The following is a 22,881-nucleotide window of genomic DNA, read 5'->3' on the forward strand; positions in this document are numbered from 1 at the left end:
CATGACACAAGACTTTCATATGTCATCCTCAACTTAATATTTTAAAGAAACATGTTCTTTGTTAGCTCACATTCTTTTCAGGAAGCATGCTTTCCAAAGCAGGACTGGCAGAGAATCTGTTCACAAGACTGGAAGGCAGGAATCTGCTACTTTTCATTTCACTTCCTCTGCTACCTAAGTTGACTGGACGCATGCAGAGGGGGAGGTGGCTGATAGGCAAGGCAGGAGAGCATTAACCGTAGGGTCAGAAGCTCTGGGTTCAAGCCCTGGCCCCGTTACTTACTAGCTTGGGCAAGTTGCTCAAACTTGGGTGAGTCACCCCATTTAACCTCTCTGAGCTTCAGTGGAATTCTTCACCTGCAGATAGCATCTGCTTGGCCTTCCTAAGGGTGTCGAAGTGACTCAATATGAAAAGTTATGTGAAAGTGCGTAGTAACGAGTGGGGAGGGGAATCAGGGACAGGAGCTCCCCTGTTAACTTGGTGAATTTATCCTGATTCAGAGCCTGGCTCTCAACTCTGCAGTCTCAAGAACCTCAGGTCAGCTCAGGCGCCTCAGGCTCACATGATCAATTACAGCAAGAAGGCCAATTGCCCAAGTATCCCTAGCCTTAGGCGCATTCCCTTGGTGTTTGCCAAATCTTATCTGTACTCTCTAAGGGGGAGGAGGTGTTATGTTACCTGAGCAGAACACCGGAGAAGCCAGCTTATCATACAAACAGCAAAGTATCTATCCATGTGGCTCAAAACTCCTATGGCCACCTAAGGGAGAGTGGGGTATCTGAGGGTGGGCACAGAGGAGGCATGGTGTCTGGAGCTGGCCCGTGAGAGCTGACTGTGCCCCTTTCCCTCCCGACTCCAGGCTCAGTGGTAGCGCGTGGTGAAACTGACCATGCCTGCCGGGAGCATAATACAAAATCTGAAAATCAGCAGATGCTACAAATGAGGGCTTTCTTATTCCAGAGAGAGGCCGATAACATTTGTCTGCATGAGGCCCCTGCAAGGAAGGCAGAAAGGCTAAGAAGCTCTTAGCCGCAGTGGGACCAGTAGAGCCTCAGGAGAACCGGGAGAAGGTGCTGTGCAGAGAGGTGGTTTTTAAAACGGGTACTACCACGTATCAGGTCCACCAGCCCTACAGAGTTTATTTTCACTTGGATCAGTGGTTCTCAACCCTGCACACTGGAATCCTCTGAGGAGTTTAAAAATATACTGATGCCTGGGCCCCATGCATTAGCTTCTGTTTTAACTGATCTGGACGTTGAGATTTTTCAAAGTTCCCTAGGCGATTATACTGTGCAGCCAACACTAGGGTGAGATGAAGAGAGCTTTCTAAATTATGATTCGGTGATCGCTCCATTTATGCTTCTGTCAGACAGATTCATGTTAAATTATACTTTTAATGGGAAACAAAAATATTACCCATAGTTACCCATGACTATATTTAAGGGGATATATAATTAGAATAATATTTGAAGAAATAAAACACTTGAGAGCCAATTATTTCTCAATAACACATAAAGGATCTGTCCATTAATGTTACGTATGTCCTCAAATTTTAATAGAACAGCTTTTAAATAACGCACTCTGAAACCTACTGGAGCTGGAACTTCTCAAAGAAGCTTGATTTTGGCTTTTGAACTTTAAACCAATCTGGCATCAAAAGCCCCTCTGGACACCATCCCCGATGTCAGCAGTTGGTTTCTACGTGATTCACAAAGTGTCTTTTCAATCTGCACAGGGGACTGAAATCAGAGGTTTCCCAGAGCTTCTGATTCCAAGGTTCTCCTGCAAGTTCTCCTGCATCGCAGGGAAAAAGCAAAAGGAAATTGGAGGCATTTTCGTCAGGGGGGTCAGCCTCCTTGGAGAAACCCTTTGGGTGACCATTTTTCCTCAATTATTGTTGATTACATTCTAAGCCTTTGTCTCCTCTTTACTCCTACTTTATTCTCCTCCCTCCTTTATGATCAATAGGTGTAAGCAGGAAATAAAGTTTTCATTCAATTATTTCCATAGCAACACACACACCCATCACATGCTTTGCTCTCTTTTGGGTTGCTTTCTTTTGAAAAGACAAGAGCCTTTTATCAATTATAAATTCAAGCCAATCATAAAAGAATTTCCTAAAAACACATCAAACAAATTCTAAGAAGGGATTTTTAAAGAGCCAGAGACTAAGTTTTGACTGTAGCTTCACCCAGGACCAGGCAGTGCAGTCACCCTGAGGGTATGATTCAGGCTCCCAATTACCCTCTGAAAAGGGGTTGGAGGAAGACCCCAAAGCAACTTGAACTTCATAAAGGAAAGGAGGGGCAGCCAAGCATACAAAACCAAAGAGCATAGGTGCCCCAAAGCTGAAGAAAGGAGAGAAAGGGTGAAATCTTTTCACTTTCAGTGCTAATTACACCACCCCCATCTGAGCCTCATTTTCCCATGGAGAGGAGAGGAGTGGCGAGGGAGTCATCCATTCATTACAAGTCACTAAGGGGTCCTTCCCTTTCCCCTGCAGTTGTCTTAATTAAATGTGCTACATAAATTCTCACCTATGGAGCCAAGGATAATACCTTTATGTATGATAGAGATGTGACCTCACAGTGCATCCTAGATTCTCTCTAATCCATGGGCAGATCACATCCATGTCACAGGATAACTTACCTGCCACCCGGCCCCTGTCCTACTTATCAATCTCAGAACATTTTTCAAGGAGTAAGACCTACCGGCCAGTGCTTTCGAAACATCACAGCTACAGCCAGGGCCACGGCAAAGAGACAAACTGGACACAGTCCGTCAGTGCCCACTCCTCCTCTAGAGGCTCACAGCCATCAATGACTTAGAGTCACCATAACTACCCTCCCCTTGGCGATGGTTAATCTTATGTGTCAACTCAGCCGAGCCACACTACCCAGATACCTGACAAATATTATTCTAGATGTTTCTATGAAGGTATTTTAAAAGTGAGATTAACATTTAAATTAGCAGACTCTGAGTAAAACAGATAATCCTCCGTATTGTGAGTGGGCATCTCCATTCAGCTGAAGCATTAGTAGAAGACAGACTGACGTCCCCTGAGGAAGAGGGAATTCTGCTTTCAGACCCAAACTGCAATACCAGCTCTCCCCTGGGTCTCCAGCCTGCTGGCCTGCCCTGCAGATTTTGGACATGCTGGCTTCCACAGTCATGTGAGCTAATTCTATATACACATGTATACACACATGTATACATACACATACACACACACACACACACACACACACTTAAATATACACATATCCTATTGGTTTTGTGTCTCTGAAGAACCATGACTAAGAGGCCCATCCTCCTCCACTGAAAGTTACTTGTCCAGCACCTCATTCCTGCCATGGCCCATGTGCCTTTCAAGGGAACAGTCAGCTAATGACTAAACTACAGCTCTAGATCTGGAACCAACCTCACAGAGCATCAAGTTCAATGTTTCCCACAGTGTATTCCACAGACTCTACTTCTACTGCATGTCAGTGGCTATTACTCAGAAAGAGGGTTCCTTAGCAAAAAGTTTGGAGAGCTTGAAAATAAACAGTTTCAACAGGTTTTTCAGTGAAGGGCTTGTCAAAGCCTTTGTTGTAGGAATCAGCAGTGGGTCTCACCATGAGCAGAGGCATGCATAGTATTTCCTAAAGGCATTTAGTCTAAGCCCTTTCTCCACAGAACATTTTGTAGGGCTTTTATTTGATAGATCACAGCTTGGTACACACTGTCCAACATCCCTGTTATCACAAGTGTCATGAGACAGTAAACCAGCCCTTGGCTACCATGTGGAAAGTGGCACGTGGGAAGTGGCACAGGAAAAGTAGCACATCATGTGGGAAGTGGCACCGTGAGACAGTTACAAAGAAGCTGGAAGTGGTGTCCAACAGCAAGCAAGCAAGTGAGAGAGAAGGAAAGAGAGAGGAAGGAAGCAAGGGAGGGAGGGAGGGAGGGAGGGGAGGGAGGGAAGGAGGGAGGGAAGGAAGGAGGGAGGGAAGGAAGGAGGGAAGGAAGGAAGGAGGGAAGGAAGGAAGGAGGGAGGGAGGGGGGGAGGGAGAAAGGAGGGAAGGAAGGAAGAAAGGGAGGGAGGGAGGGAGGGGAGGGAGGGAAGGAGGGAAGGAAGGAAAGAGGGAGGGAAAGAAGGAAGGCGGGAAGGAAGGAAGGAGGGAAGGGAGGAAGGAGGGAAACAGAAGAGAAGAGAAGGAAAGGGGGGGAAGAATTGAGGACAGCTGGGAAGGGAGACAGAGGAAGGAGAAAGGGGGCAACTGCCAGGGAAAGAAATCCAGACACTCCTGCTGGTGAGATGGGTGAGATTTCAACAGGCTCCGCAGGCAGCAGCTGGTAGGACTGAGGGTTCTCTGAAGGTGGGATGATGAGGCCCACCTGGGTCGGGAGCCCAAGAGACAGGTGTTGAGAGCGTGGCTCAGGAGAGTAGACTGTCTCCGGGCAGTTTGTGCACTGCACTTGCTGACGGACTGATATCTTCTGTTCATCGACACTTGTTAAAGCACCGAGGGCTGAGCACGTTTGCCTGGCACTGGGAGGGGAGCCAAGCCAGGGGGAGGAGGAGATGGAAGGGCAGAGAAAGGTACCCACTGATACTCTGCACAACTGATTCACCGGGCAGATTGGGGTAAAGGTTCTCTGGAGTGCCCCAGGGGGTGCACACACGAGGGCAGGGGTACAAGGAGATGCAGTGACGTGCCTGACGTCACATCTCTAATACGCGCCTGAGTCCAAACTGGCAGCTATAGAGTCTGCCCCGAGTGGACTGTTGAATAATCTTGGGAGTGATGATTAGCGTGTGCAACCATTACGTTCATGGGAGATTGGGAAAGAATCTTGATGAATTCTAGGCCCTTTCTCCCCTGAAAATGATTTTTACTTCCTACCTGTAATGCTTGTAAAAATCAAAGTAGAATCCGTTGAAAAGAAGGGTTCCATGGTTTATGCAACTTCAATAAACCAGCAAAACAAAGATCCCAACCCTGAGTTCTCTAACTCCTATAATCTTCAGGGGGTGTAAGCAGGAGGGGAAGGAAGTTAAATGAACAAAGAGGCAAAAAAGAAGCAGATGTAAAAATAAAGAACATAAAGCACGGATAATGGATAGGATGTGGGAGAGGAGCTAATGCCTCTCAAAGATATCGTTCTGTTTTCTAATTTTTTTTCTTCTGCCCCGTGATTCTGAAAGAAGGAAGCTTACAAAAAATTACGAGTAGGCTGTGGATGAGGCAGCTGCAGGAAGAATGTTTACTTTCTGATGATACCTGCAACTAGACACTGAGAGATAAGGAGCAATAGCTCATGACAAACCTGCATGAAGGCTAAGAAGAACCCACCAGTAGAGCACAGACTCCAAGAGAAGAATTTCGAAAGCCACACATTTCATGTGTCTATGTCTAAAATGACACTGAAAATAAATTGAAAATAGTTGAGGATCAGTGACATAGGCCACAAATTATACCAGAGGCAACTATTTCTTTATAAGATAGCATGACACGGCAAGAGAAACACAGACCAATTCAAGATGTTTAGTATAAAGTGGAAAAATCAAGAAACGAGAAAAGGATTAATGGAGTTTGGGAATTTAAGGTTAAGAACCTGAAATTCTTGCGGTAGTGAGAATGGCAACTCTTAGAGTGGGAATACTAGAATTAAACCAAGACAGAGATCTGAATCTGCTTCCCTTGGGAAATTAAAATATTTGCCACTTTTTTGATCTTGCATCAACAGAGAACATGTTTTGTATTATTTTAATCCTTTTAAATTTATTGAGACTTATTTTATTGTCCAACAGATGGTCTCTTCTGGAGAATAATCTGGGTGCATTTGAGAAGAATGTGTATTATAATGCCGTTGCGTGGAACAGATATCTATAGATATCTATTAAGTCTAGTTGATTTATTGTGTTGTTGAAGTTTTCTATTGATCTTCTGCCTGGTTATTCCATTCATTTTTTTTTTTGCCACCTTGCGGCATGTGGGATCCTAGTTCCCTGACCAGGGATCTAACCCGTGCCCCCTGCAATGGAAGCATGGAGCCTTAACCACTGGACCACCGGGGAAGTCCCTCCATCATTATTGAAAGTAGGATATTGAAGTCTTCAACTATTATTGTTGAACTATTTCTCCTTTCAATTTGCCAGTTTTTGCTTAAAGATCTGCTGTTAGGTGCATATATGTTTACAATTATAATACCTTCTTGGTAACTTGACCCTTTTATTATTATCAGATATCTCTTTGTAAAAATTTTTTGTTTTATAATCTATTTTGTCCAAAATTAGCATAGCTACTCCAGCTCTTTGATTGTTACTATTTGTATGTCTTTTTCCATCCTTGACTTTCATCCTATTTGCATCTTTCAATCTAAAGTGTGTATTTTGTAGACAGCATACGGTTGGAACATTTTTTTTTTAATCCATGTGTTTATCTCTGCTGTTTAACTGAAGTGTATAATTCATTTTTATGTAATATAGTAAATGATATGGTAGGATTCACATCTGCCATTTTGCTATTTATTTTCTATATGTCTTAAATCTTTTTTGTTCTTCTATTCTTCTATTACTGCCTTTTGTGTCCAAAAAGATATTTTCTAGTATACCATTTTAATTCCCTTGGCATTTCTTTTACTAAATTTTTTTGAGTTATATTTTTAGTGGCTGCCCTCAGGACTACACTTAATATCTTAACTTACCACAATCTAGTTCAGATAAATGCCAAATTAATCTCAATAGGTACACAAAAGCTTTGCACCTATATAGCTCCATTCTCTCCCCACTCCTTGTGCTGTTATTCTCATATAAATTATATCTTTATGCATTATGTGCCCATCAACACATATTTATAATTATTGCCATGTGCAGTTGTCTTTTAAATCAAATAGGAGAATAAGTTCAAACAAAAGCTACATTTATACTGTCTTTTATATTTACCCATGTAGTTATCTATTTTTTTTTTATTTTTTTGCGGTACGCGGGCCTCTCACCGTTGTGGCCTCTCCCGTTGCGGAGCACAGGCTCCGGACGCGCAGGCTCAGCGGCCATGGCTCACGGGCCCAGCCGCCCCGCGGCATGTGGGATCCTCCCGGACCGGGGCACGAACCCGTGTCCCCTGCATCGGCAGGCGGACTCTCAACCACTGCACCACCAGGGAAGCCCCCCATGTAGTTATCTTTATAATGTGGATTCAAGTTACTCTCTAATACCCTTTCATTTCATCCTTAAAGACTTTCTTTATTATCTTTTATAGGGCAAGTTTTCTAGCAATGAAATCTCTCAGTTTTTATCTTGAATGTGTTAATCTTTCCTCCTTTTGATGGATAATTTTCCCAGATATAGTATTCTTCATTGACAGACTTTTTCTTTCACCACTTTGAATATTTCATCCCACTGCCTCTGGCCTCTATGGTGTCTGATGAGAAATCAGCTGTTAATTGTACTGGGGATCACTTGCATGTGATGAGTCACTTGTCTCTTGATGCTTTCAGGAGTCACTTTTAGGGCCTGGTGCTTTCTATTGTGGACAGTTGTTTGTTATTGATTCAATTTCTTTAACAGATATAGGCCTATTAAGATTGTTTGTTTCTTCTTGTAGGAGATTTGACAGATTGTGCCTTTCAAGGAATTGGTCCATTGCATCCAGGTTATCAATTTTGTAGGCACAGAGTTGTTCATAATATTCCTTTACTACCCTCTTAATATGGGATCCCTAGTGATGTTTCCTCTTTCATCGCTGATATTTGTAATTTGTGTGTTTTCTCTTCCGTTCTTAGCTAGCCTGACTAGAGGTTTATTGATTTTATGGATCTTTTCAAAGAACCAGAGCCAGCTTCTGATTCTGTTGACTTTCTTTACAGATTTTGTTTTCAACGTCATTAATATCTGCTCCAGTTTTTATCATTTTTTCCTTCTGTGTACTTTGCATTTAATTTGCTCCTCTTTTTCTAGTTTCCTAAGGTGGAAGCTTATTGACTTTGGATCTGTCCTCTCTTTTAATTTAATTGCATTCAATGCTATAAATTTCCCTCTAAGCACTGCTTTTGCTGCATCCCACAAATCTTGATAAGTTGAATTTTTATTTTCATTTAACACAGTCACTTTCTAACATGATTCTAGCTTTGACATTTCATCGTATCTTGTATAACATTCCAATAACCTTCCTGAATTAAATGCACCACATCTACAGAATCCTAATGAAATAATTCTTCTTCCACATTTTGGGGGGATTTTTTCAGTGACAGCCTTAACACTGATTTGTGGAAGCATTACATGCTACTCTTATGCAGATGTTTTTATGTTTGTGTTTTTTGTCTAGAAAATACAGAGCTCACTACACATGAGAAAACGTATGCTTGAGTTAAACAAAATACTGGCCCTTTCTAGCACTCTCACTTGCTGCTTATTAATCAGCTTCGTCAATATTCATCTAGGAGCTTAGCTTCGACACCTATATCTTCTTTAACCCAAGTCCTGCCAGGTTCAATGTTTGAATTCTCCCTCAGATCTGCCCACTTAGCATCATCTTCACATACTATCACCCTAGTCCAATATTCTTTCATTTCTTGTCTATATTAACATCCTAACTCTCTTCCCTCATCCTCACTTGGTCCCTCCCCTCCAATCTTTTCCCACACAATAGTCAAAGTGGTTTTTTTCTAAATACAAATCTGATCTTATCATTCCCTTGCTTAAAAGCTTCCACTGGGTTCCCACTGGTCTGAAATTAAGAACTGACTTCTTGGGCTTCCCTGGTGGCGCAGTGGTTGAGAGTCCGCCTGCCGATGCAGGGGACACGGGTTCGTGCCCCGGTCTGGGAAGACCCCACATGACACAGAGCGGCTGCGCCCGTGAGCCATGGCCGCTGAGCCTGCGTGTCCGGAACCTGTGCTCCGCAACAGGAGAGGCCACGACAGTGAGAGGCCCGCGTACCGCAAAAAAAAAAAAAAAAAAGAACTGACTTCTCATGCCATGGACTCCAGACCCAGCATGGTCTGGTCCCTAGGTACTTTTCCAGACTCATCACAGGCCAATTGCTAACTTGAATTCTGAGCTCTGGCCACACTCATCTTTTCCAGCTCTACTAAAGTGCCATGCTCCTTCCTGCCTCAGGACCTTTGCATGCGCTATTCTGTTGCCTAGCGTAAATTCTTCCCTTACTCCCACCCTTCATCTCATCAACTCACCCCCTCAACCCTCAGATATCAGCTCCAATGTTATTTCCTCAGCGAGGCTTTCCTTTACCCCAAAAATCTCAGGAGCTCACACCTTTCCTTAGTCATACTTCCCCAGGTGGGAATTATACTTCCATGTGCTTCTGATTTTCTACCCTTCCTGAACAAGAAATGGTACAAGATCCTGCTTTATTAGGGGCCATTCCATGTCTGTTTTTCGTCATTATACTCACTGTCTAGCACAGAGCTACGTACAGTGAGCATTCAATAAACAAAAGAATAAATAAATGGATCAAAGTTTTTTTATGCTATCATTACATTCTATGTGTCAGCACAGTTCTGAGTGTTTTACATATATTTTCTCATTTAATTCTCACAACAGCACATTGGGTAGGTATTATCACTATCCCAATTTTGCAAATAAGGAAACTGAGGCACAGATAATAAATGTCTTGTCCAGGGTCACACAGGAGTGGGCAGAGCCAAGATTAATGTCTTTGTAACTCCAAACCTGTGTACTTCACCATCACCAATGACTACAGGGAAATCCAGCCAGTTATTTAATACAATGCCAATAAAAATGAGCATTATCTCTTTCTCCACTTGTTAAAAAAAGTGCTCAAAACTCCCGTAGAGCTCCTTGACGGAACTTCCTACAGAGCCTGAGTGGACCTTTTGCCTTTTCCTTGTCTTTTGACATTGAGTTTGATATTCTGAACCAAACAAGTACGCGGAGTCCAATTTCGGCATCACTACACAACATGATTAGACTAATTATCTCTAGTGAGTCACAAAATGTCTGTGAAGGTTACTGCAAATGCAGAGTTCCTGAAATGCTTTGAGCTGAAGCATCATCCAAAGAAGAGTAAAGTCTCCCTAACTTTGGACAAATTCTTGAACGTTTTGTGAGAAAGGCCATATTATCGTTTGAGAGCCATACCTGGCACACACACAGACACACACACAAACACATAGAATGCTCGTATATGCCAACACCAATGTCTCTGAACAGCTCAGCACTTCAGGAGAGATGCACAGCCTCCTGTGTTACTTTATTAAGAGCTGTGTTAAGGTATAATTGATCATTGAGAACAATAAACCATATACATTTAAAATGTACAAACTGGTAAGTTTTGCCATATGCATGGTTAGGTTTCTGTCAATCATTTTGCTATTTGTTGTCTATTGGCCCCATATGTCCTTAATTCTCTCCCTTTTTTTCCTGACAGCTTTTGGATTGAGTATTTTCAAATCCAATTTATCTTGTTTGTTGGCTTGCTTTGTTATTTAGTGGTTATTTTAGTTTATAGTACACATGTTCAATGTATCATGGTCTAATTTCAATTGATATTATATCACCCCACACATAGTGTAAGAACCTTACAATAGCATATTTCCATTTCTCCCCTCCTGGATTTTTTTTTTTTTTTTTGCAATGCAGTGGTTTGCTGTTTTTACAATTGTGGTAAAATACACATAACACAAAATGTATCATTGTAACCAGTTTTAGGTGGCATCAAGTACATTCACACTGTTGAATCACCATCACCACCATCCAACTCCAGAACTTTTACAGTATCCCAGACAGAAACTCTGTACCCATTAAGTGACTCCCTCCATTCCCCAATCCCACCAGCCCCAGGTAACCACTTTTTGGGTCTGGCTTTTCACTTAGCATAGTGTTTTCAAGGTTTATCTGTGTTGTAGCATGTGTCAGAGTTTCCTTCTTAAAGCTGAATAATATTCCATTGTCTGTATATACCACCCTTTGTTTAGTCATCTGTTGGTGGACTTTTGGGTTGTTCATCCTTGGAACTTATGAATAATGCTGCTATTCCCCTCCTGCTTTTATGCTACTATCGTCATACACTTAACTTTTATATACATGGTATAAACCCCACAGTACACTGTTATTATTTTAGCTTAAACAGTCAACTGTCTTTTAACGGTATCTGAATAGAAAAATACCACCTATTTACCCATGCAGTTATTCCCAGTGTCCTTAATTCCTTTGTGTAGAACCATGTCGCCATTCATTTCTTTCCATATCAAAGTATTACATGCTCCTTCTGCCTGAAGGATTCCCTCTAACTTTTCCTGCAGTGCAGATGAGCTGATAATAAATTCTTTCAGCTGTTGTACATTTGAAAATGTCCTTATTTTGCCTTTGTTTTTGAAAGATATTTTCACAAAATCTAGAATTCTAGATTGAGAGTTTAAGGTATTGAATGAAAAAAAATAAGATGTCACTCCACTGTCTTTTCATGTGCAACAAGAAATCTGCTGTCATGCTTATCTCTGTTCCTTTTACAGAAAATGTCTTTTTTGCTCTGCTTGCTTTTAACATTTTCTCTTCCTTAGCGGTTTCAAGCAAATTGATTGTGATGTCCTTTGGTACAGTTCCCCTCATCTTCTTGTACTTGGCATTCATCGAATTTCTTGGATCTCTAAGTTATAATTTTCATCAAATTTGGAAATTTTTCAATCTTTATTTCTCCAAATATATTTCTGTTCTCCCTCCTCCCCTCTCCTCAGGAATTCCATCTACATTTGTTTACTTGAAGTTGTCCTACAGTTCACTGATGCTCTTTTGTTATTTGTTCTTATTTTTTATTTATTATTGGTTTTTTTTCTCTGTATGTCTTATTTTGGATAGTTTCTATTGCTATGCCTTCAAGATCACTAATCTTTTTCCCTGCAATGTCTAATCTGCCATTGATCCCATTCAGCATGTTTCCAAGTAAGATATTTTCTTCCCTAAGAATTTTCATCTCTAGAAGTTCAACATGTATTTTTGAAAAATACTTCCCTGTCTCCACTTAACTTTTTGAACATATGGAATACAGTTGTAACTGTTTAAATGTCTTTTTCTGCCAATTCTAACATCTGTGTCAGTTTTCTTCTTTTCATGCCTAGTAAACTTTGATTGGATACCAATTGCTGTGAATTTTACCTTGTTAGGTACTGGATGATTTTATATTCTTATAAATCTTCTTGAGCTTTGTTCTGAGATGCAGTTAAGTTACCCATAAAGAACTCTCTACTTTCATGTCTTGCTTTGATGATTTCTTAGAAGGGCCCAGAGCTCAGTTTAAGGCTAGTCAGTCCCCATTACTGAGGCAAGACCTTCCCAAGTAGTCTACCCAGTGCTCTGTGACTTATAAATTTTTCCAATCAGGCTGGTAAGAACAGGCACTGTTCCTGGCCCTGTGTGAGCTCTAAACCCTTTCTTTCTAATTCTTTCCAATGGATCTTCCCCAGCCTCGGGTAGTTTCCTCATAGAATGATCAATATTGAGCAGAAATCACAAGAGGGGCTCATTGCAGATTTCCAGAGTTCTCTCTCTGTGCACCTCTCTCCTCTCTGGTACTTTGTCCCGTGAAATCTTGATATCTTGATCTCCCTGGACTCCTAACTCTGCCTCTCAAACCTGGAAGTTTGCTCTGCTCTACCTGGGATCCTTCTCCCTACACCATGGCCTGGAAACTCTCTCAGAGCACTAAGCATTAAGCTGGGACAATCAGAGTTTACCTTGGATTTTCCTGTATCTCAGAGACCACTGGCCTTGGTTGCTTGGTGTCAAGCGTCTTTAAAAGCCAATGTTTCATATATTTTTGTCAGTTTTTTTTTTCCCTCAGGGAATTATCATGCACCGCTCTTGGTAATTAAAAGAGGTCAAAATTACCAATGGCCAGATTGTGTGGCCTCCCCATCTTCTTATTCCAGGTATCAGGCTGATGAGTCATCCCTGCCAGGAACTGCCCTCCCGGTCCTGGTCCTATAGGTGCCAGTTGGTCCCTGAACCAGTGCACCCAGCCGAGGGGGCAGGTGGGGGCTGCTATGTCCAGGAAGGAAGACTTTGTCTAACTCACATGAAGGTTCCACGTGTAATGACAGCTCACCTGATCTCCTCCATCCTACCCTTCCCCTCTCCTGATGGCTACCATATCTCCTCTGGCCTGCAGGCCCTGGGCAGCCAAACATGGAAAATGGCTGCTGCCCTCACACAAAGCAGACGCAGGGTCTTGGGCTGACACAGCCTTTGCTTCAATAACATTGGGCTGTGGGCAGCAATGGGGGCAAGTCAGATGCTACATGTGGCCTTTGGGGCCAAAGCAAGGTTACAAAAGCTTCTTTTGGTATCCAACAGTGGAAAGGTCCTGACCAAATTTTCCTTTTTAAATAGAAATGGTAGGGACTTCCCTGGTGGCTCAGTGGTTAAGAATCCACCTGCCAGTGCAGGGGACACGGGTTCGAGCCCTGGTCTGGGAAGATCCCACATGCCGCGGAGCAACTAAGCCCGTGCGCCACAGCTACTGAGCCTGAGCTCTAGAGCCCACGAAATACAAGTACTGAGCCCACGTGCCACAACTACTGAAGCCCGCACGCTTAGAGCCCATGCTCTTCAATGAGAGAAGCCACCACAATGAAAAGCCCGTGCACTGCAACGAAGAGGAGCCTCCACTCGCTGCAACTAGAGAAAGCCAGTGTGCAGCAACAAAGACCCAATGCAGCCAAAAATAAAAATAAATTAAATAAAATAAACTAAAAAAAATAGAAACGGTACATTTAAAGCATCTTTTGGGACTTCCCTGGTCGTCCAGTGGTAAAGAATCTGCCTTCCAATGCAGGCGACGCGGGTTCAATCCCTGGTCGGGGTACTAGGTTCCCACATGCTGCGGGGCAGCTAAGCCCGCATGCCACAACTACTGAGCTCATGTGCCTCAGCGAGAGAGCCTGTGCGCCACAACTAAGACCCAATACAGCCCCCCCCAAAAAAAAGCATGTTTTGAAAGTTTATGCTTGGAGTTATTTTGGTTTTTAGTTCTGTGTATGTTTTAGATTGAAACAAAGGGATGACAATCTATCTTTCTAAAGATTACATAGGCCAATAGCTCTTCTGTTTCCTTTAGAAACAACATCTAAAAACCTTCTGTTAACCCTCAAGATTACCCCAAGCTTCAATATTCCCTCTGTTAGTCTGCTCAATATGCCATAACAAAATACTAAAGACCGGGTGGCTTAAACAACAGAAGTTTATTTTCTCACAGTTCTGAAGGCTGGAAGTCCAAGATCAAGGTGCCTACAGGTTTGGTTTCTGGTGAAGCATCTCTTCCTGGCTTGTAGATGGCAACCTTCTGGCTGTGTCCTCATGTGATGTGTGAAGAGAGAGAGGTCTCCAGTATCTCTTTCTCTTCTTATTAGGACACCAGTTCTATTAGATTAGGGCCCCACCCTTACGATCTCATGTAACTTTACCTCCTTAAAGGCCCTTTCTCCAAATATAGACACACTGGGGTTAGGGCTTCAACATCTGAATTTGGCGGGACAGATTTCAGTCCATAGCACTCCCCCAGACACCTTAGCAGCGAGTATTTGTCTGGCATGAATGTTTGCCTTATCCCAGGTCCCCTGCTTCATTTTCATTCTCTCAGGATGACAGAGGACTCTCTGAGTCCTTGACTCTAAGCTCACGCTGAGGGGGGACGGGTGTCACCACAAGTGAGCAGCCCCTCCAGACAAGCCTGATTGGGCCCCTCCTTGGAAACCCCAGACAGCTGGTCCTGGGGAAGCAACTGCAGCTGCTGCTGCCCCAGACCCAAGTCAGGACACCCACTCACAGGAAAAAGCCACTGTTGCCAGGAATTTATTAAGTCGCACAGGGCAAGCTCACCCATGCCTTCTACCTCCTCCTCCCTCTACTCGTGTCCCCTTCCCCGCTTCTCCTCTTCAACTGCATCCCTGACCCCAGCCAGCCTGGCCTTCTTGCTCTCCTCCCCTGTTGATGCCTCTGTAACACAGGCAGGGTACCAGGAGGCAATACAGCATGGCAGGGGCTTCCAAACTTTGCTGCACATTAGGATTGCCTGGGGAACTCTCAAAACTCCCAATGTCCAGATTGCATCCTTTATGGATTCAATCAGAATGTCTGGGTTGGGAGCCAGACATCAGTATTTTTACTGAAGAACTAGGTTTTGAGTCCTGGCCTCATTACTTCTGGCATGGCCTTGGGCAAGTTACTTAACCTTAAATGGAGATAAAAGTAGCAGCTATCCTATAAGATTGTGGTAACGATGAAATGAGCTAATACTTGTGAAGTGCCTAGAACAGTGCCTGACGTGTAAGGTATGTGCTTTGTTAACTACTGTTATTACCAGCCGTGCCCTAAATGAAACCAGTCCCCTACAGAGGAAAATCCTTTACTAACTCAAGAACTCAGGACGAAGAATCAGTATTCTCACTGCCCTAACTGTGAAAGAGAAAAGATGGAGCTAACATTTACCAAGTACCTGTTTGGTGCAAAGCATGCATTATTTTACTTAATTTTTACAATAATCTCTTAAGACTGATGTTATCACTATTTAACAGGAGAATAAACTAAGGCTCAAAGAGATAAGACTCAGGTTAATCTAGTGATGGAGCTGGGATTTACAACCAGATTTCTCACTCCAAACCCAGGTTCCTCTGAATCCTCTTTTCAACTGGATCTTGACCTATGGACTTCCGTGTTTGTCTCTGCATAGCCTAATTTTAGCAAAAATCCTGAGAAGACAGTTTACCAGGATCCCCCACCCCCCATACCTGAGCAAATTCCTCATTCCCCCTGTCCCCCAGGTGATGTCTGATCATCTCGGCCCGGCTTCAGCAAGAATCCTATCAGATAGGTTTAGCCAGAAATCCCCTTTTAACCCTGACGTTTCTTCTTGGTAATTTTCCACCCACCAACCCTCCACCCTGCTCCTTGCCTGTAAATCCCCACTGGTCCATGTTTATTCATAACTGAGCCCACTTCCATACTGAGGTCTCTTTTCCCCTCTTGCAATAGTCCCTGAATAGAACTCTGATTTTGCTTTGACAAACTGCAGACACACACATGTGCACACACTGACACACACACACACACGGAGCACAGCAGAGCTCTGCAGAGTCCCCTCAGGAGCTGGGCTAAGGAGCTCTCCTTGGTGAGGAACATGGAAACAGCCCCCATCCCCAACCAGTAGCAGTTATGACTCTTTTACACTCATGCCCGTAAACAGCACCCACCGTGATCTGTTGTGGCCACGTCGGTATTGGGAGGCTCAGCCACCAGACTCTGGATCTGGGCCAACGTGCTGCTGGCTTCCTGCATCTCCCTCCAGATGAGAAACACGTCCTCTCTGACCCCAGCTCCTGGAAGGGAAACACGTGTGAGCAGGCAGCTGTGGAAGGCCCCAGAATGCTCTGGTGGTCCTAGCAAGCCTGGCACAGCCCGGCCAAGTTTCTAGAATATTTCTGAACACCCTCTTCCATTTGCTCCACTAACGTCTTTCTGAGATTCAGAAGTGAGATCCCTAAGAAAACGCTGTCATCTCAAGAAATCGTAAATGCAGACCTTAGGAGGTAATAAATCCTTATAAAGTAAATATTTGTGGCAGTCAGGATATTTTAAGATGAATTTATTGATAATACTCAAATAAGATAAAGAATAAAAATATTCAAAGGCACCCAATAAAAGCCAGGGTGATCACTGTGAGCAAGGGAAACAACGGTATATGGAAGTAACAACCCCTCACCTCTCTTGATTAAGCTGAGATTCCCTGCTTCTTTGAAACCACCTTCACAACTCTGTTTTTCCCTAATGTAATAACAATTCTTTGGCCTCCTTTTCTGGACCTCTCGTGTCTCAGTTAAGGGTTTGGTTTGGCTGTATGACATTTTTTTTAATGATATGGCTTAATTAATATAGACATTTATATCATTTTAGCAATCAGTCAATAGACATTCATCCCATGGGTAAGAAGTCCAAGGCTGGGACAGAGGCTCTGCCTCCACCAGGATCCTGGCTCTAATAGATTAGTAACCTCCAGAGGTTAAGGAGGGTATAGGAGCAGGAGGGGGATGGGTATGACTATAAAATGCAACACATGGGAACCTGGGGTGGTATCCTGAGAGCATCAATATCGATATCCTTGTTGTGATACCGTCCTATAGTTTTGCAAGATGCTACCATGGGGGAAACCCAGTAAAGAGCATGTGGGCATTTCTGTTATTTCTTACAACTGTATGGGAACCTACAGTTCTCTCCGCCAGAGCCCGCTGTGCATACGAGGCCAGCAGTGACTCCAACAGGCAACCGTGCTTAGAAGATGCCACTCACCCATTTTCAGTGGCAGCCGCGGGCCCAGCCGCCAGCCTGGCACCACTCACGGCATCGTGGGGGCTACAGGGGAGTCCCTGCTCTGGGGTGCTTCTAAAAGGTTGCTCAGACAAGAATTTAGCAGGCGTATTCTCTAGTTTTAAAGACTCCATTCCAGTAAAAGTTTATTTAAAAACAAACATGCACAAGAAATCTACTTCACAGACTGTGTACAGTCGGCTCAGAGAACACGGATGCTGTTATTACTTAAGTAAGCTGAGTCCCGATTCTCTAATGATAAACACCTTTTTGGGGTATCTGCTACGTGCCTGGCATTGTGCTTAGGCCTTTCGAAACATTTTCTCATCTCTCTTCACAGTTCTCCAGGCAAATTCTATTCCTGTCCCCATTTCCCAGCTGTGTAAACTGAGGTGGAGCTAGTTAGTTGTCCAAGGTCATACCCTCAAGAGTGGCAGAGCAGGGTGTCAAACCCAAGTTGGTGTAACTGTACCAACTCAGCCACCCTGACTAGGTGTCCTGGAAAAGGGACAGCTGGTTTATAGAGGTCCCTACCCAAGCTGCTGATGGCATCCCACTGAACAGTCCACAGATGCCTGAGATCCCACAACCACAGAGAAAGAGAATAGCCACCAGGTGTAGGGGCCGCCCCAGGAGATTCGTCCACCCTGGGCCAAAAGACTGACCTTAAGCTACCAGGGCAGACCAGAGTTGATGTTTCTGACTTTTAAAATGTAGTCCGGAAGGGTGGGGCGGAATTAAGGGAAACCAGAGCTCTGGCCCTCCTGAAGTTGGCCAGATCAAGTGAGAGAGTATTAATAGCTATATTTATTAAGAAGCAAGTGACAAGCCCTGACAGAGATGGATGGCCACCAGGGCTCCACAGCCATCAATAGTCCGAGGAGTGAAACGTGATGAGTACCCAGCTCCACGCTGGAACTCCAAAAATATCGCAGGCTGCTACCCATTGCAAACCTGGAGCCCCCAGGATTTTCTGACCCTGTGAAAGCAAAACTGGCTTCCAGCTGCTTGCTTTAGCCTGGAGGTGTTAAGTAGCAGAATTCTCTCTTTAAAAGTTTCAAATGAGTCAAGGCTTTCCATTTCCCCCAGGCTTGTCAATAACATCTTAAGAAGGAGGAGACTACTCCTTCAGCCTCAAAGGAAAAACTTCCAAGGAAATACAGTTGCCGCTGGCTGATCCAAGGACAGGAAAGTCCGTTTAAGGGGCAGCAGTGACCTGGGATGTGCTCTCCTGAGCAAGCAGTCATCAGACTCTCACTCCACTGGTTTAGTCGTTATAATCCGGCAGCTACAGATTCCTACGCTGGTGATCAGAAAACAAAACAACTCAAAACTACCCATTTAACTTGGTTTGCTTTAAGAACAAAACATAATGAAACAAAACCAGCTAGCAGACAAGAAAAACCACAGGCAATAAAAAGCCTAACTTAGGGCTTCCCTAGTGGCGCAGTGGTTGAGAGTCCGCCTGCCGATGCAGGGGACGCTAGCTCGTGCCCGGGTCTGGGAGGATCCCACGTGCCGCGGAGCGGCTGGGCCCGTGAGCCATGGCCGCTGAGACTGTGCGTCCAGAGCCTGTGCTCCACAACGGGAGAGGCCACAGCAGTGAGAGGCCCGCGTACCGCAACCAAAAAAAAAAAAAGCCTAACTTAGAAGGGAGAGGTTTTATTTCAAGTTATTCGACAGGCAGTCGGGAAGGGCTGCCATTTTTATCTGGGTCATTTCTAAGGAGCTCAGCTGGGAAATCAGACGGCTGCAGCCAAGGAGGACGGCCCCACTGGAAACAGAAGAGCGTGGAGGACAGGGCACAGGAGATTGCAGTATTCAGAGAGCTCTGTGAGTTTGAAGTTCTCCAGGCCAAACCAGAAAGGAGATGAAACCACAGCGGATCCTGCCGCGCACAGAGACAGGATATGGTTCCTCAGACAGACACCCAGGTGACCTAAAAGATCCTCCAACCCCAGCTGCCCCCTCCCACCCCAACCCCTGACATCCCCCATAGGCCTTGTGGTGACCACTTGAAGGCTCACAGAATGCTGACACTAGCTGGAGGTGACGTCACATCAAGCTGCTGTTTGTTGTCTGCACCCGGTACTGACTGGCTTGTTTAACATATGAAGGAGACCCACCTGCCACCAAACACCACCTCCCTGTTAAATCTTGCTTGTCTCACTTGTAGGATAAAGTCCAGTTGTCAGAGTCCAAGTCAGTCATCTATTCACGTGGCAAATATTTGTTGAGCACTTAGTATATGTGGTGGGTGGGCACTGCCAGTGAACCCTGAGCTGGCATTCAAATCCAGGGTTCAAGGCCCCCGCCATGACACCCCCTCTATTAGTCTGTCACCATGAACCCAGTAAGAGCACCATCCTCCCAGCCCTCCAGGGCCCCTGCACTCCCCCATGCTCCCTATCAGGGGGCTCAGAGCCCTCCACTGCACTCACCCAGCCCCACCCTTCATTCAAGGCAGCAGCCTGACTCCACCATCAAACTCTGCCCCGCCACCCCAGGAAACAGCCATCTGCCTCCTGTTCCTTTTCAATTCCCATGAAATGAACCTGCCACAGCCACTGCTCTCTGTGCTTTTGCTGCCAGGACACACGCAATTAAAGAGGCTGGCGCCATATGCAATTCCTGGCTGCCTGGCCAGCCAACCTCCAATTCCAAAGGGCATAAAGAAGCATCAGCCGGAGATGGTGAATTAGTGTATCCAGACCTTGAATCCAGGCTCATTTAAGTCAATCCTTCACAAACACGAAGCTTTATTTTTAGTAAGCAGCTGCTTACAGCACAGCTCACCACTCAGCGGTGGGTCCAGGGCCATCCTGGGGCCAAGAGCTGTGATCTACAGCTTTCCTGCAGTATCAGTCTGCTGTGTTGGATTACGGTTTATGTTTGCAAGGGCAGAATGTCTCTTTTCCCTTTGTATCCTCCACGGCACTCAGCACAGGGTCCAGGGTTTCCAGTAAGGATTCCTATCCTTCCTTCTTTTCATTTTTCTTTATTACAAAGAAACAATGATGGAGCACCTAATGCATTCTTTCCTCAAGGGATTGCTCTGTCTCATAACCGACAACCCCCAATAATGCAAGAAACTCTTCTAAATGGTAACAGACTTATATCATTTGAGCATATGGCTATACCCTAGGTGTTCCAGACATTAACAGTGACATGCCCTAGAGCAGTAAGTCATTTCTTTTTAGGTCCTCGTGCCACAGCAAGGCAAGGTCCCCACCCCCTCACCCCCATATCTGAAATATTAGCAATACCAGGGGCAGGAAGGGAAGGGCTATTAAATTAAATTAAAACCACCCTCAGCAACCGTGAATCCCAGACCACCCCCTGAGTCCTGCTGTGGCCCTTTCCCCATCGCCGGGACTCCTGGGGGAAGAACTGGCCCCCCTGGGTGGAGACTCTGCTGACTGCCTGAGCCCTAAATGCCTACTCAGTCTTCAGGACCTGAAAGAGTTGAATATGACTATAAAAGGCAGTATTTTCAGGAAAACACAGCACCTCTATTTTCAGAAAGTGATATAACATTTAAAAATAATAATAAACAATGAGGTAATTAAAATCCCCAGAGACCTAAAATTACAATATGCGTCTGGTAAAAGGGTGTATATTACATCCATAAAGGGACTGAAAGTGGTGAAATCAGTAGTTTTTGTTGTAATGGAAGCATTCCCAGTTCCTTGTTTTAATTACATATTAAGATATTTTGCTCAGTCTCGCCCTATGGAAATTAACCATTAATGAATTTAAAGCAAATAGAGTCATTTCACCATCTTGATAAATGTCTAATGTTTTCTTGGGACAAGGAATATATGTGTTTCACAAACATCATGATGCCTTAAAAGCAGTTTCAAATATCAAGTATGGACAACTCTTAATAGGCGGCTATGGTACCATCTCCTGGGGCCTCTTTCTTCTAAGTAAAACACTGTACAATGCAAATGGAATGCAGTCTAATTGTCCAATATTCACATAGAAAACCTGTATATAAACCATAACTCTTCTCCCCATGGTAGAGAGCAAGTGTTCCACAAAACTCAGTAAGAAGCATGACCCCAGACTCTGTGGGCTACTAGCAAACAGGTGATAAAGACACAGGCACAAGAATAGAGAAGCAATATCTAAAGAGAAAATGCCCCAAATGCCCACGAATAAAGTTTAGTTGGATAAATCTATTCTATTTAGAATCGCTAATGCCGTTCAGAAGACACCAACTCAAAGGTAAGTGTTTTAATGAAATGGTAAATTCGAAGGAACTTTATGAGTTTCCTTTAGAGCAAAGTTATCAAAGTTTTTGTTTTTCAGCTTTCCTAATCACATAAAAGGCCTGCACTTCTTTCGGTTCTAAGGGACTTACAGTGCCCAAAAGAATTATAAGATGCTCACAGGGCTGCTCACTGATTTCTGTCAACCAACTCTGAACCAAGAGAGAAACAGTAAGGCTAGGACTGTTGTTTTGCAGGAGTGATCCCACGCTAGTATCTGCTCTGCCTCCTGCCCTCAATGGAAACCTGTTTCGGGGATGGTAGGTCACATGGGCTACTGGGGACTGGGTCTCACTCACATAAAGGGGTCTCTTCCCAGCTCTGCCAGGTCATTCAGGAATGAGTAAGTTTTAGGAGACTCATTATTTCACTCTAAACTCACAAGAGACTAACCTAGAAACCAGAAAGCCAATCATTTAAAAATATCCTTTTCACAACAGGACATCTTCTCGGAGAGTCACCATTCATTCATTTCTTCAACAAAACTCAATCAACGCCCATGATATCTGGGCACTGGAAATACAGAGTGAATAGGAAACAGTGTGAGCTTTGAAGCGGCTCCCCCTCCAGGGTGGTCTTCCCAAAGTGTGGTCCTCAGAACTTGTGTCAGAACCCCCCATCAGCTTATCAAAATGCAGATTCCTAGGCCGCACCCCAGACTCACTCTGAGGGTGGGAATCCAGGAAATTGGACTCTTACAAGCATCCCCGTGAGTCTCTTGCAACAAAAGTTTGCGAAGCTTTTATTTCTATCATTTCTATCCAGCATATGCTTGGAGAAAAAACAAAAAAGTTGGGTGATTTCTGGGAATGGTATTCTAATACCCTGATGTCCCTATTTCTGCCCTAAAGAAATGCTCCTAAAGAGTCAGAGCTCTTTTTTGTGTCTGACCTTCAAGGTGTCAGAGAGTCCTTGACATACCATCTTCCAGATCCCGTTCCAGGCCACTCTCATTGATATGGTTCACAATATTCTACTATTTCTAAGAGTGTCATTTATTTTAGATGTATTTCATAATGGCTGCTTCCTGCTGATACAAAAAGAGGGAGGAAGGGGGGGAAAGTAAAATTGACTTTGTACCTACTATGTGCCAGTCACTATGTTGGGCACTTAAACATACTACTTCATTTGTTCTTACAGCCATCACCCAAGTAGGGCTCATCACTCCCACTTAACAGATGAGCAAACTGCAGTTCAGAGAAGTTAAGGAACTTGCCCAAGGCCACACAGCTAATAAGTGATAAAGTCAGGCTTCGGCCTCAGGTCTGTCTGTCTCCAACTCC

General features: G+C 44.1%; 1 protein-coding gene across 8 annotated transcripts in view; it reads right to left on the reverse strand.

The window, feature by feature from the left end:
* VWA3B (von Willebrand factor A domain containing 3B) overlaps nucleotides 1–22,881 on the reverse strand; it is a 244,818-nt gene that overhangs the window by 112,586 nt on the left and 109,351 nt on the right. For all 8 annotated transcript variants that reach the window (XM_079941376.1, XM_079941377.1, XM_079941375.1 and 5 more), the window contains one exon: nucleotides 16,214–16,339. In XM_079941376.1, the coding sequence (XP_079797502.1) occupies nucleotides 16,214–16,339 (126 nt within the window). The remainder of the gene's footprint in view (nucleotides 1–16,213; nucleotides 16,340–22,881) is intronic.

This window comes from Stenella coeruleoalba (genome assembly GCF_951394435.1).
Source record: "Stenella coeruleoalba genome assembly, chromosome: 13".
NCBI classification, from domain to species: Eukaryota; Metazoa; Chordata; class Mammalia; order Artiodactyla; family Delphinidae; genus Stenella; species Stenella coeruleoalba.